Source organism: Protopterus annectens, chromosome 5.part1 (genome assembly GCF_019279795.1).
Source record: "Protopterus annectens isolate FY-2018-M chromosome 5.part1, PAN1.0, whole genome shotgun sequence".
Lineage (NCBI taxonomy): Eukaryota > Metazoa > Chordata > Ceratodontiformes > Protopteridae > Protopterus > Protopterus annectens.
The window spans coordinates 736,073,814-736,088,888 of record NC_056736.1 but is presented as its reverse complement, the minus strand read 5'-3'; the positions used below and the strand labels follow the sequence as shown (position 1 = coordinate 736,088,888).

At 39.3% G+C, this 15,075-nt stretch overlaps 1 protein-coding gene across 1 annotated transcript in view; it reads left to right on the top strand.

Moving 5' to 3' along the window:
- The window catches only part of NBEA (neurobeachin), a 4,581,458-nt gene that overhangs the window by 4,326,489 nt on the left and 239,894 nt on the right, over positions 1 to 15,075 (top strand). The window contains exon 56 of the mRNA XM_044072852.1: positions 5,032 to 5,121. Coding sequence (XP_043928787.1) covers positions 5,032 to 5,121 — 90 coding nt within the window. The remainder of the gene's footprint in view (positions 1 to 5,031; positions 5,122 to 15,075) is intronic.

Sequence of the window (15,075 nt, the reverse complement as noted above, 5' to 3'; positions counted from 1 at the left end):
GCCCGACAGGCAGCTTACTGTGACCTTCTCCTTACTCAGTCTGGTGAGCGGGACATCAGTGTGTCTGACTATGGAGTCACCAATGACTAGTGTGTCTGGCATTGTGTTTGGCCTTAAGGGCTGTGACTGTTTGACACTCTGACTGTGAGGTCTATGTGTTGCGGGTGTTGTGTTCTGAGGTGGTGGTTGTTTGGGTGTCTGCTTTGGTGGCCTCTGCTGTTTTGGTAGATTTTTGATCAGAGCCTCGAGTATGTCTTTGTGTGTTTATGTGTATGATTTGAGGTTGTAATGGTACTATGTGAGACTGGGTCTATAGTGTGTGTGGTAACCTTCTCCTCCTGACTGGTCTTGCCAGTCCTATGTTGAGAGAGCTCAGCCTCCAGTTTGGCCGTATAGTTGCATCTCTCGCATGTATTTGTGTTTTGTGGGAGGAGGAAAGGGTTGTCTGTGTACATGAGGCAATTGAAACATTGCCTCAATATTCCCAGGTTCACCAGCTGAGCAGGAGAGGACACTAGCAACTGATCCCTCGACATGCTAGAAGGGTAGACGAAAAACTTTAAAAGATTCCGGGACGTGGGTGACCGAGAAATGGGGGGTTGCCTTTTTGGGGTACTATCTATGACAAGAGTGCCGTATCAAGGTAATAAGTACTGTAGGAGCAAGTGCTAGGTTTAATAGATAGAGAATAGTCTACTTGGACTATAAACTCAATCAGCATCAATTCCAGTGTATAGTTTATACATTGTTGGAAGGCAGGTTATCGGTTTATAGTTTTTAGGATAGCATGCACTAGCTCTTAAGTAGGAGTATTGTTTTTCCTGTTGTTAACCAGGTTGGTGTTTGCTCCAGGGTGCATATATAAATAGTTCTTACTCATAGCTTCATGTAAAGATGTTAATACTTTTAGCCAAAAGTTAGGTACTGCATCTGGGCCTGGTGTTTTCCAAGTAGGAGCTTTTCTTAATTTTGTTTCGGTTTCACTGGCTGCTGCTTCATCCCATTTCGTGTCCTGTACATTTGAACTTCTTATTCTTTCTTTTACTACTTCTGTCCATTCAGCATTTATGTTATTTTCCACAGGATCTTCATAGGTATTTCTCCAAAATGAGTATATTTCATCTTGTTTTGGTGATGTATCAATTCCTTTTTCCTTGTTTTCCAATTTTCTATTAAAGTTTTTCTAGGTCAGTAAATTGCTTATTTTGTACTTTTCGTTTATATTTACCTGCATCTCTTCTAAGTTTTTCTGCCTGTGCCAATATCTTTAGTTTATTTGTAGTAGTATATAATAGATCCTGATCTGTTCTGATACAGCGTGTTGCTTTTATCATGTCTATCTTTGAGTATTTTTGTTGATCTGTTCCCTCTTCTGTACTCTTCCAACAGTGAAACTTGTTTTAATTGCTTTATAGTTTTCTCTGTTCTGTGCTTCCATAATGGCATTTAATTGCTCCCCTTCCTTTCCCTTACTGTCATGTGGTTTTGTGGTAAAACTTTATCTTTTATTAATTTAGTTTCACATTAATATGGTCTATTTACTCCTGCTGTATTGCATAAGTTTCTACGAACAGTCCTGTTTACTGTGTTTATTTGTTGCATCAAACTTGTAACATTTTGGGTCTTATTCACTTTCTGTAGTCAATTTCTTTCATTGATTAATATGTCTATCCATCCTTATTAAATCAAGCAACTTGTCCCTTAGATCATTTTCTTCTAAACTGAGGGCACCTTTTTTGTTCTCCATTTACTATGGGCATTCTACAGAAAGTTACAGTGTGTCTTTGTGTGCCGTATTCTCTTCAGTTTCATCCTCTGTCATCCATTGGTCTTTCTTTTGGGAACTCACTGGTCTATCACTCCACACCATTGACCTTGTCAGATTTGCCACAGTTTCCTGTTCCTTCCCTTGCTGAACCTTTATACTGGTTTCCTACTTTAGACTCCAAAGTATCATTGTATGGCAACTGATTAGATGTTTCCTGCTCTTCTGATCATGACCTGTGGGATGTACCCAAAGATATTTTTCCCCTTTTCTCTAGTCCAGTTTTACATATTCTCTGGTTGTTTCTTACCAGTTCATGCATGTGCACTTTAGTTTTAGTATGGCTACTGTTGTGATTAGTCCTCGGATTTTGGCACTGGGAGCAAACTTGATCTGAGATCATGTGGGGTTTGGAGGAGATGATGGGCAAGGGGAGGAGCATGAGCTATGGATCCTAAGTCTGAAAAAGGGCCAAAGTCAGATCCAAAACCCAGTAGTTGAGGAAGGATGAAAACAGACAACATAGATGCATCGTTATGTTGAGTACATAGTTTTTGTATGTACATATTCCAACCCTTGCTTGGCTTTTTGTGTCAGTGGATGGGTGGATAACAGTGCCCACTTTTTCAGTCATCAGCAAACTTGGTCAGCCACACACCTCTGGGATATTGACTTGGATGGCTGCAAAATAAATGATGAAAAGGCAGATCCCAGAACTGATTCCTGTGGCACCCCACTAGTTAAAATGCTACATTCAGAGAGGTCCCAGCACTGATCCCTGTGGCACCCTACTAGTTACAATGTCACATTCAGAAAGGTCCCAGCATGGATTCCTGTGGCACCTCACTAGTTACAAAATTGTATTTGGAACAAGTCCACAGAACAACAACCAGGAACAAAATTAAGAAAACCTCGTTGCTTCACACTTTTATTCAAAATCTTGAGCGCTTTTTTCCAGGTATCTCGGACTTCATCAGATACTGATGAAGTCCGAGATACCTGGAAGAAAGCGCTCAAGATTTTGAATAAAGGTGTGAAGCTACAAGGTTTTCTTCATTCTGTTCCTACAAAATTATATTTGGAGAGTTCCCAGCAGTGACCCTGTGGTACCCCACTAGTTACAAACTTACATTCAGAGGTACCAAGCAGTTGGCAGTCCTGTAAATTGCCCTGAGTGGTATAGGTCATGTATGGATGAGTATATGTGTATATCTTGCAATGAACTTGTTCCCACTATATAAAATTACCTTCTCTGCCTATTGCTGGGGTGGCCTTTGGCTCTCCTATGCCCTTGAAATACATTGTGGGTAACTGATGAATGAATGCATATTTCCTAGGATGTCAAATATAATGATTAGACAGTATTTCACAAGATCAGTGATGAAAGGGTGTTGAGTGTATGTTAGGGCAGTCAAACCATTTATGTAAAATTTAATGAGGTGGTGCCATGTCGTCATGTTGAGCTGTTGTAGTGCTGATGAGATGGAAGTTGATATTTTATGTAACACTACCGCTTCCTTTCCTAATGTTTTGTCTGGCTTATCAGGCCTTGCGTGGTCATAATTGTATCATTTTTTAGGTTTTAGACAATATTCTGTAATAAATATTTGGATTGCATATATGCAGGAATTTTTTTTTTGTGCATTTTTAAATGCAGATGTGTGTGCTTAACGTGTGATGGTATGTTTTAACTTCATGCTGGTGCATTTTTTAGTGTGTCAGTGTTTAACAATGTTGAGTAAGTGGTCCAAGGTTTTGTTCATTATATCCCAATATTAATAGTATTACAGCTGTGAGAGGCAGCAGATGTAATGTTAGCGGTCCAGAGTGTATTATGAGATTCCCTCCTTGTTTGTATTGTAATATAATCATTTACACTACAAGACCCACACTGACGTCTTTATCTATGCAGACATGGTAGGAACTGTGTCTATGTTGCATGCTATCTTGTTTCAGTGGGCCTTGTCAGTTATGAAAAGCTGAAGCAGATTAGAACATATTTAAGGAAAATGTTGTGGTGTGTCACAAGTATATTAGAATATGCAGAAGTGTGGGGGTAATACCCCTGCTGCCACAAAAATAAACTAAACTGATTCTTACTGTAGTATTTTTTCTTAAAATGGTTGTTATCCCTGAATCCAAGACTGTATGAAACTCCTGACTGTAAACATGTCAACAGAACACAAAGTCCTTGTGGGGTCTTGTCCCATTTTCCTTATGAAACTCCTGACTGTAAACACGTTAACAGAACACAAAGTCCTTGTGGGGTCTTGTCCCATTTTCCTTAGTGGTGTCAGTGATGCACTTCATTTTATGTCTATATCCCTGTAACCTCAGGTATGGTAATGTGTTTGGCATGCGGTCAGCGGTGGCAATGCCTATCCACTTATTCTAGCATTAGTTCTCTTTTGTCCTTTCATCTAGCTATGTTTTTTTTAATACTATTAAATTTTAGGTTTAAAAAACAAGGTTTAAAGGTGCACTTATAGCAGGTTGTTTTCTGGAGCTACCAGTAAAGGATAGTAATTGTTTCACAGCTGTAGAAGGGATCTTACCTCTTCTGCCTGGGGCCATACAGGTACTTATATCAAGGTCATGTAGTAGAATGGAACAGTAAAGTTAAAGAATCTGATAGTTGAAATTTAGGAATATCTTAGAAATGGATGTCTAGCAGCTGAGAAATTTAAAATGAAACTGTAATTGTGGAAATATGAACTGCACACCCTTTCTTAATGTTATATTTGGAAGCATGCATCTGCTTTTTTTAATTCTTTGTGTAACAAGTATTCATTTTTGCCTTGCCATGCATTCCATTATTGTCATTTTGTAGTAATTTGATCTTAATTTGTTTCATTTGTTTTTTTTTTCATTAAAGATTCCCGACCCTTATTTTATTAGAGATCCCTATACTTTCCTTCTCAAGAGTGACTTTATTAAGGTATTTGAGTTGAATAAGACTTGCAGAAGTGTATAAATTCTTTGCTGCATGTCATCACAGGTTAACATTTCTACTTGTAAGCCTAACCACTGAAAACCTGAATGGTTAGCTGGTTAACTGAAGCATGATGAAAAAGGCTTGTCTTTTCAATACTAACACTTGGATGACTTTACAGCCTGCGAGGAGAGCACCCAGCCTATCTTTGCCGAATGTTTTCTTTTTCCTCAAGTCATGGCTGGCTTTTAAATCTGCTTGCATTGTCAAATAGCATGTTGACCCATCATTTTGACTCGTATTGATTGTGACGTCCTCTCTCCTTTCCCTGCAGGCTATGGAGGCGCAGATACAGAAGTTTGGACAGACGCCATCTCAGTTGCTCATTGAACCTCATCCGCCTCGAAGCTCAGCCATGCACCTGGTGAGAAATAACTGCTTACCTCAAATGTGTTGCTAAACCCAAGATATCTGCATGTGTTATTGATTACCTATGATAGAAACTTCAGTTTCAGAAAACAAGCAATTTAAAAAAGAGAAACAGAGGTTTGTTTGGGTTGACATTTATACTAGCATTTTGGGTGGCAGTTTAACACTATTTTCCGATTTTCTGATGTCTTTTTTTCATCTTCTTCACATTTAGAAATCAATGTAGCTCTACTTTTCTGAACAGTGTGATGAATATATTGATAGATGTACAGTAAATGAAAGCTCATTACAAGCATAAACTGTGCCATGGAGTGGTGCTGTTGGAAACTGTTTTTTGTCTGCAGTGTAGGAGACACTTCTGAGTTGATGTAAAAACAGTTATACAAATAGGGCACTGAATCACTAGATTCTATTCACATGCACTGTGGAGACTTAGGACAAACCACTACACTGGGATTAAAGAGAATAATTGGTGAAAAGAAACAAAGTGGCTTTTTAATGACCCAGGTAGGAGGGACCACTGTTTTTTTTTTCTGTCTGCTGCCAGACTGAGTGTGACGAAATATTTTATTAGGAGATATTAACATAGGACAAACAAGAGATTTCATTTTGCTTTGGTCATTGCTCTTCTAATATTATGAAGCTATACACTGTCCAGAAGCTCTACTGCACTGAGTGATGTGTAACCTTTTTACCAGGGACTGCAGCCTTCAAAAGATAATGTTCCCTTCCTGAAATGTACGTGCACCCTTGAAGTATTACAAGTAAAAAAAACACTCCCTTGGTTTTCCTTTAGAGTATATATGCTGGATTTATTTTCATGGGTGTTGGAACCATAGCGTGGGGTGGAGGGTGAGAGGCCCCCACTTTAAATTTAATCTTGAACTGTGCCCTTGGCTTCATGTTAATTTGTTTTATTTAAAAAAATGGAAGTGAGCAGTTGCCAATAACGTCAGTGTGTGTGAGGGCATAACTGGGCAGGTACATGTATGTGTGTGTGCTATTGCATACATGCACGTGTGTGAATGTGAGTATGTGCACCTAAGTATGCGTACTTGTAGGCATGAATGCAACTGTGCATGTATGCACATCTGTGAGTGTGTCCGTTATCATGCATTGCTGTTAGATGTCAGGATCCAGGAACCATGTGCCAGTAGATACTAAGCAAACAAATACATTGAATGTCAGATATGTGATTTTTTTTATTTTTTCCCATTCACTGAACAGCTGGCCTACAATAAACAAGTCCGTTTATATATAATACTTTGAATACATGGCTTATGTGGTACCCATGCCCATGTCCGTCATGAGGGAAGGTAGGTATTCACTGAAATATTAAGATTTACTTGTGACCACCCCAGCTAGAGGTCATATGAATTCAAGGCCTGTCTCTACCTTTACATGTGATTATGCTAAAAAGTAGTGAAACCTTTTCTTTGCAAACAGCAAGAATGTAATTTCATTTCACTAAAGGCTCAGTAGCCTTTCCAGACCTTCCTTTACAGAAAAATGACACTCCAGATTTCAGATTAGCAGTCAGTGTTCTTATTGCATGTTAATGCTATACAACTCAAATGCACCAGGTTCCAAGATCAGTGTTCCAGGCATAATGGGCACCCCAGGGTGAAGTGCTCCATTTGACCATTCTAGTCAAACAACATCACAATTAGACTTCAGCACTATGAGGTTACAGAGCAGAGATCAAGCAACGTTCAAATGGTAGGCATGAAGCCGGAACTCTGACATGACTAACCTTTTGAATCAATGTGATGTTTTGTTTTGTTTTTGTTAAATAACAACTATAAAACCTGGCTTTATCTTGAGAGTCGGGACATTCTGCAGAACTCTGGACAGTTGAGAAGAATAGTATGCTGCAAGTGAGATAGAAGCAGCAGATTTTTTTTTCCACGATGCTGGTAGTGATCAACCAGATATTTTCTGCAGTGTTTATGGATTTGTTTGGAGCAGCTTGGAATGCTTTAATGTGTGGTACCTTGTCCAGGGAAATCAGCCCTCATGATTATAACGGCTGTATTTGGGCTGGGCATGCCTCTCCACTGTCCCTGATTTGGACTCAAAATTTTGTTCTGTCCTAAAACATTTATTCTGTTCCTCCTAATTCTGAGCAAAACTAGTAATTTGGTGAGAAAATGTGGTGGATTACACCCAATAAAAATGATGATAATTAGACATTTACAGACTTGGTTTGCTATAGAAAATGCATGTTATTTCACGTTCTCTTATGTCAGCTCCTCATGTTAACAGTATTAATATTTTAAAAAAGCATCCTTGATTATTTTTGAATTTGTCCTCAATTCTTTTAAACATAAGAGATTAAGAGTTATAGGGTTGGTGTTGGCTGGATAAAAGTAACACAAGCTCATGCAATCTGCTAAGTTTTGCTATCTGAATTTGCAGGAGTCATGTGAATTTGTGAGTGGTAAGATGGACTTACTTAACTTGACACCTGAAATGCACAGAGTAGGTATAATTGGTGGGGCTGTCTGTGGTGGGAAATGACTAGCTGCGTGCTGCTGTTTGCTTATTATTCTGACTTTGCAAGATTAGTGTGATTTGTGTGAAGCAACTTGGAATATTTTAATGTGCGACATTGAATGGTTTGTTTGAAACAATGATGAAATGCATTATATTATAATATGCTGATAAATACAACCAAAACTAAGCATATATGATTTGGGAGACATAAATTGAAATATGAATATTTAATATAGCACACAACGATTTAAACTGTAGACTCATTTAAGGACCTGGGTATATGGGTAGATTCAGCTATGAGTTTTTCTAATCATATCAACCAATTGGTTAATGATAGTTATAGAACTATAGGTTGTATGAAAAGATTTATAAAGTCTAGGAAATCAAAAATGATGGTCATTGTTTGTTAGTTACATTAGACCCAAACTTCAGTATGGAATAACAATATGGAAACCCTATAAGAAAACAAGCATGAGTAAACTGGGAAGAGTACAGTGGAAATATACCAAGACCATCCATGGATGTGAAAATTTGAGTTAATTTGAAAGATTTAAATATCTGAACTTATACAGTTCTCTTACAGATATCCAAGAGGAGATCTTATTCAGGTATATAGGGCATTTAGAGACAACTACCTCTAGGAATGTTTGGGGTTATCAAAAAGTACTAGAGAATCATCAGACAACCTATGTAGAAGGTTCTATAGGAATGAGAAGTGCACTAACTGGTTCTCTGACAGAGTAACTGATGCATGGAACAGACTACCAAATTACATTAAAGTACTAGAGAATCATCAGACAACCTATGTAGAAGGTTCTATAGGAATGAGAAGTGCACTAACTGGTTCTGTGACAGAGTAACTGATGCATGGAACAGACTGCCAAATTACATTAAAGTACTAGAGAATCATCAGACAACCTATGTAGAAGGTTCTATAGGAATGAGAAGTGCACTAACTGGTTCTGTGACAGAGTAACTGATGCATGGAACAGACTACCAAATTACATTAAAGTACTAGAGAATCATCAGACAACCTATGTAGAAGGTTCTATAGGAATGAGAAGTGCACTAACTGGTTCTGTGACAGAGTAACTGATGCATGGAACAGACACCAAATTACATTAAAGTACTAGAGAATCATCAGACAACCTATGTAGAAGGTTCTATAGGAATGAGAAGTGCACTAACTGGTTCTGTGACAGAGTAACTGATGCATGGAACAGACACCAAATTACATTAAAGTACTAGAGAATCATCAGATAACCTGTGTAGAAGGTTCTATAGGAATGAGAAGTTACTAACTGGTTCTGTGACAGAGTAACTGATGCATGGAACAGACACCAAATTACATTAAAGTACTAGAGAATCATCAGATAACCTATGTAGAAGGTTCTATAGGAATGAGAAGTGCACTAACTGGTTCTATGACAGAGTAACTGATGCATGGAACAGACACCAAATTACATTAAAGTACTAGAGAATCATCAGATAACCTATGTAGAAGGTTCTATAGGAATGAGAAGTGCACTAACTGGTTCTCTGACAGAGTAACTGATGCATGGAACAGACACCAAATTACATTAAAGTACTAGAGAATCATCAGACAACCTATGTAGAAGGTTCTATAGGAATGAGAAGTGCACTAACTGGTTCTCTGACAAGAGTAGCTGATGCATGGAACAGACTACCAAATTACATTAAAGTACTAGAGAATCATCAGATAACCTATGTAGAAGGTTCTATAGGAATGAGAAGTGCACTAACTGGTTCTCTGACAGTGTAACTGATGCATGGAACAGACTACCAAATTACATTAAAGTACTAGAGAATCATCAGACAACCTATGTAGAAGGTTCTATAGGAATGAGAAGTGCACTAACTGGTTCTGTGACAGAGTAACTGATGCATGGAACAGACTACCAAATTACATTAAAGTACCTAGAGAATCATCAGACAACCTGTGTAGAAGGTTCTATAGGAATGAGAAGTTACTAACTGGTTCTGTGACAGAGTAACTGATGCATGGAACAGACTACCAAATTACATTAAAGTACTAGAGAATCATCAGACAACCTATGTAGAAGGTTCTATAGGAATGAGAAGTGCACTAACTGGTTCTGACAGAGTAACTGATGCATGGAACAGACACCAAATTACATTAAAGTACTAGAGAATCATCAGACAACCTATGTAGAAGGTTCTATAGGAATGAGAAGTGCACTAACTGGTTCTCTGACAGAGTAACTGATGCATGGAACAGACACCAAATTACATTAAAGTACTAGAGAATCATCAGACAACCTATGTAGAAGGTTCAATAGGAATGAGAAGTGCACTAACTGGTTCTCTGACAGAGTAACTGATGCATGGAACAGACACCAAATTACATTAAAGTACTAGAGAATCATCAGACAACCTATGTAGAAGGTTCTATAGGAATGAGAAGTGCACTAACTGGTTCTGTGACAGAGTAACTGATGCATGGAACAGACTACCAAATTACATTAAAGTACTAGAGAATCATCAGACAACCTATGTAGAAGGTTCTATAGGAATGAGAAGTGCACTAACTGGTTCTGTGACAGAGTAACTGATGCATGGAACAGACACCAAATTACATTAAAGTACTAGAGAATCATCAGACAACCTATGTAGAAGGTTCTATAGGAATGAGAAGTGCACTAACTGGTTCTGTGACAGAGTAACTGATGCATGGAACAGACTACCAAATTACATTAAAGTACTAGAGAATCATCAGACAACCTATGTAGAAGGTTCTATAGGAATGAGAAGTGCACTAACTGGTTCTGTGACAGAGTAACTGATGCATGGAACAGACACCAAATTACATTAAAGTACTAGAGAATCATCAGATAACCTATGTAGAAGGTTCTATAGGAATGAGAAGTGCACTAACTGGTTCTGTGACAGAGTAACTGATGCATGGAACAGACTGCCAAATTACATTAAAGTACTAGAGAATCATCAGACAACCTATGTAGAAGGTTCTATAGGAATGAGAAGTGCACTAACTGGTTCTGTGACAGAGTAACTGATGCATGGAACAGACTACCAAGTTACATTAAAGTACTAGAGAATCATCAGACAACCTATGTAGAAGGTTCTATAGGAATGAGAAGTTACTAACTGGTTCTCTGACAGAGTAACTGATGCATGGAACAGACACCAAATTACATTAAAGTACTAGAGAATCATCAGATAACCTATGTAGAAGGTTCTATAGGAATGAGAAGTGCACTAACTGGTTCTGTGACAGAGTAACTGATGCATGGAACAGACACCAAATTACATTAAAGTACTAGAGAATCATCAGACAACCTATGTAGAAGGTTCTATAGGAATGAGAAGTTACTAACTGGTTCTCTGACAGAGTAACTGATGCATGGAACAGACACCAAATTACATTAAAGTACTAGAGAATCATCAGACAACCTATGTAGAAGGTTCTATAGGAATGAGAAGTTACTAACTGGTTCTCTGACAGAGTAACTGATGCATGGAACAGACACCAAATTACATTAAAGTACTAGAGAATCATCAGATAACCTATGTAGAAGGTTCTATAGGAATGAGAAGTGCACTAACTGGTTCTGTGACAGAGTAACTGATGCATGGAACAGACACCAAATTACATTAAAGTACTAGAGAATCATCAGATAACCTGTGTAGAAGGTTCTATAGGAATGAGAAGTGTACTAATTGGTTCTCTGACAAGAGTAGCTGATGCATGGAACAGACACCAAATTACATTAAAGCAAGTACTAGTTTAGAAGGTATTATTAAGAACAGCCTGGGCACTTATTATGGGAGCAAGTGTTATGGTATATTGCAAAGCTAGAAGTGCTTTTAATGCCGGTGCTTGAAATATTTTTATACATACATGTATGTATGTATGTATATGGCCATCCTCCTATCAGAATTTAACATCTGAATTGTACATAGAACTGGCTATAACTGCATGGTTGGGGTTTTCTGGATGAAAATGACTGACTCTGTTGCCACTTGCTCAGTTTACAGTTATTTCTCAAAGAAAAAAGTGATAAAATACATCACAGAATATCCAGACCTTCAGTGTTTTTATTGGTGGGGGCTGGTGACCCCCAGATGTCAAAGCTGTGTAAGTGGATTTTGACACGGGCTTAGTAGTGGCCTCTGCCCTGCCCCCCACCTAGTCTTAAACCAACTCTGCATGGAGGTGTGCACAGAATGTGGTCATTGTAGCTTGTGTGGCGATCTGGGGAAGCTGCCATTATTTGTTCGACTTTCCTTCCAAACTGCGGAGGTTACTATCTTGTGTTAGACTGAGGACAATGTGATCATTATTTGTTTGACTTTCCTTCCAAACTGCGGAGGTTACTATCTTGTGTTAGACTGAGGACAATGTGATCATTATTTCTTTGACTTTCCTTCCAAACTGCGGAGGTTACTATCTTGTGTTAGACTGAGGACAATGTGATCATTATTTCTTTAGCTTTCCTCACAAAATTCAGGGGGCACAAAGCTTGTACAACAGCAGCGTACTGTTTAAAAGTATGTTGGAAACGTTATTGTAAATATATATTTTTTTTCATTTTCTTCACAGTCAAATAGCAGATGAATATACAGGTGGCTATCTTTCAGGGGAGGGTAAGAAGCATTCTGTTTATGTACATCTTCATAGGTTCATAGGTTCATACTAGGCTATCTGCCCGAGGGCATTTACAAGCCTAGCCCATCGTTTTGTGGCTTACGCCACCCCTTTAGTATGGGGAACTATACCCATTATTTTGCTGTGCCTCTGTCGAGCAGTGACACTGAGGTAATCCCTGGGGTATATCTGCGATCTCCCATCCATTGGTCAAGATTTCTCTTGAACAAGGCCAGCGAGGTGCTCTGCCTCACATGTACCGGGATTTTGTTCCACAGCATAGGGAGTCTTTGGGTGATGAATCTATCCCTCCAGCACGTCCTATTAATAGCCGTGTCGAGGTTTAAGTCTCCCGCCCTTGTGGCTCTGATGGCTCTAGATTTTTTGAGGTGAAGCAAATTCATCAAATCTGGGTTTGACATGGCCTTGTATGTTAGGCAAAGGTCACCTCTGAGCAAGCGGTGGCGACTGAATAGAGCTGGAGTTCTTTCAGTCGGGCAGCATAGGACAGATTTTGAGACCCTTTATCCTTTTGGTGAGGAACTTTTGTGGCCTCTCCAGCTGCTGCAAGTGTCGGGTCAGATACATCCCGAATGGGGCATTGTACTCAATCATTGGTCTGATGAGTGATGAGTAAAGGGAGACTATGACCTCCCTTGATCTAGATGAGAATCCCTTCATGATAAGGTGGGCAATGTAGAAGGTCTTCCTAACTACTTTAGCTACATGGGTGTCGAATGACAGACTACTATCAACCTGGGTCCCCAGGTCCCTGATAACTTCTTCTGTGCTCAGTGGATTGCCACCTATTTGGTAGCTAGGGGTAACCTTGTTTTTCCCAAAGGGTATGACTATGCATTTTTTGGCATTTAACTTCAGGCCGTGGCTCTGGCACCAGTTATCTGTTTCTGTGAGACCCTTCTGAAGGATATCTGTGTCAGATGTGTTTTCTACTATGGCCCAGTTTGCAGTCATCTGCAAACTTTGTCAGCCATAACCCTCCTGTGTTTGCTTGTACTTGAAAAGTAGATGCCAAACAAGAGTGGGCCCAGGACTGAGCCCTGTGGGACACCACTTGTGACAGGCTTTGAGTCTGACATGGCGCCAGCAACTCTGACCCTGTGGGTTCTGTCACTCAGCCAGTTTGCAACCCATCTTGTGATGTATGGGTTAACATTTAAGCTGATGAGTTTTCAATGATACCCGAGTGGGGTATTGTATCGAAGGCCTTAGCCAGATCGAGGTAGGCTGTATGGACTGCCTTTCCTCGTCAATGGCTTTGGTGACTGTTTCAAGAAGTCAACCAAGTTTAAAAGGCATGATCTGCCTTTGACAAAGCCAAACTGGGTTGGATCCAAAGTCTGCAAATTCCCTATGTCTTTATTTATGAGGTCCATTATGATCCTCTCCATGGCTTTGCAGATAAGGCTTGTCAAGCTAATGGGCGGTAATTTCCAGGGTCGGTGGAGGCACCGCCTTTGTGAAGTGGGACCACAGTTGCAGTGCGCCACTCCTGGGTATGTATCCAGAGGTAAGACTTTGATTAAACAGCTGTCCTAGCTGTGCGTTTAATTCCTCATTGAGTTCGTGGAGCACACAGCCGGGGACACCATCAGGTCCCATGGATGCTGTGTTTTTTGCTTTGGAGAGAGCAGTTCTCACTTGGGCGCTGGAGATGTTTGGGGGGCTGCAATCGTTTGGTATAGATATCTCTCCTTTTGGGGAGGGGAGAAGTTTGCACTGAACCTGTCAGCCAGTATGTTGGCAATGTCTGTAGGATCAGTAATCTTCACATCATTTTGAACTAGTTCTGAGCATATCTGGGAGTTTCCTCTGATAGCAGATATGTTCTATTTTTTTTCAGTTGTACCTCATTTTGATATCAGGGGAGTACACAGAAGCTGGCTGTCTTTTGCGGTAGAAGTGAGGAGGCATGCTGCATATGACAGCAGGGACTTGAAAAATATGACTGTGGCCATTTGTCCTTTAATTTTAATCCAAATTTAATACCAGATGGGGATACACAAAAGGGGACCATCTCTTTTAAGGTGGCATAGGAAGGCAGGTACTATTTTCAGATATGATTTATGTATCTTCACATGCATTTTCCTTCGATGCTCATTGTGCACTGCTATTTGGTTAACTTTGAAATAAAAAGGTACAATTAAATTTTTGCCGTATGTATGATTATTTATTTATTTATTTTTTTGTTCGGCCATTATTGAATCAAAACGTTGTGAAAAAGGCTCTAAAATGCATCTCAGAGTATCTGTAAACACACATGGCTTCTGGTGTCTACCGGCCCCTAGACCCCTAGCTTACTTTACAGTGTAGTCTTGGTTGGTTATGATGAGTTGAAAGGCTTCAGGGAAAACCAATGTGGAAGAACAAGACTGAATGTCTTCCCTTAATCATAATTTCTGTTCAGGCCATCATTAAATGAAAAAGTTTAAAAAAACTGTAAAGTGCATCTCAGAACATCTAGAACCCTTCTGACTTTAGAGGGCTGCCTGACATAATACAGTTATTTCCACTGCAGTTGTTATACTGTAGTCCTGGTCAGTTAGGATGTGCTGAAAGGATGCAGGAAAAACAAAAAGCTGAAGAGGAAGACTAAATGTCTTTCTTTGATCATGGCATTTCTTTCGTTAATCATTGAACAAAAAGGTAATTAATGCATCTCAACAGCTAGAAGTTCTACCTCTCAACTGTACAGATTTTTGCAGAATGTCCATTTTTTTGCCTCATATTTTTTGTGTGTTCCTCCTAAAATCTGTACCTTTCTGGCAAACAGCTGAGGATTGA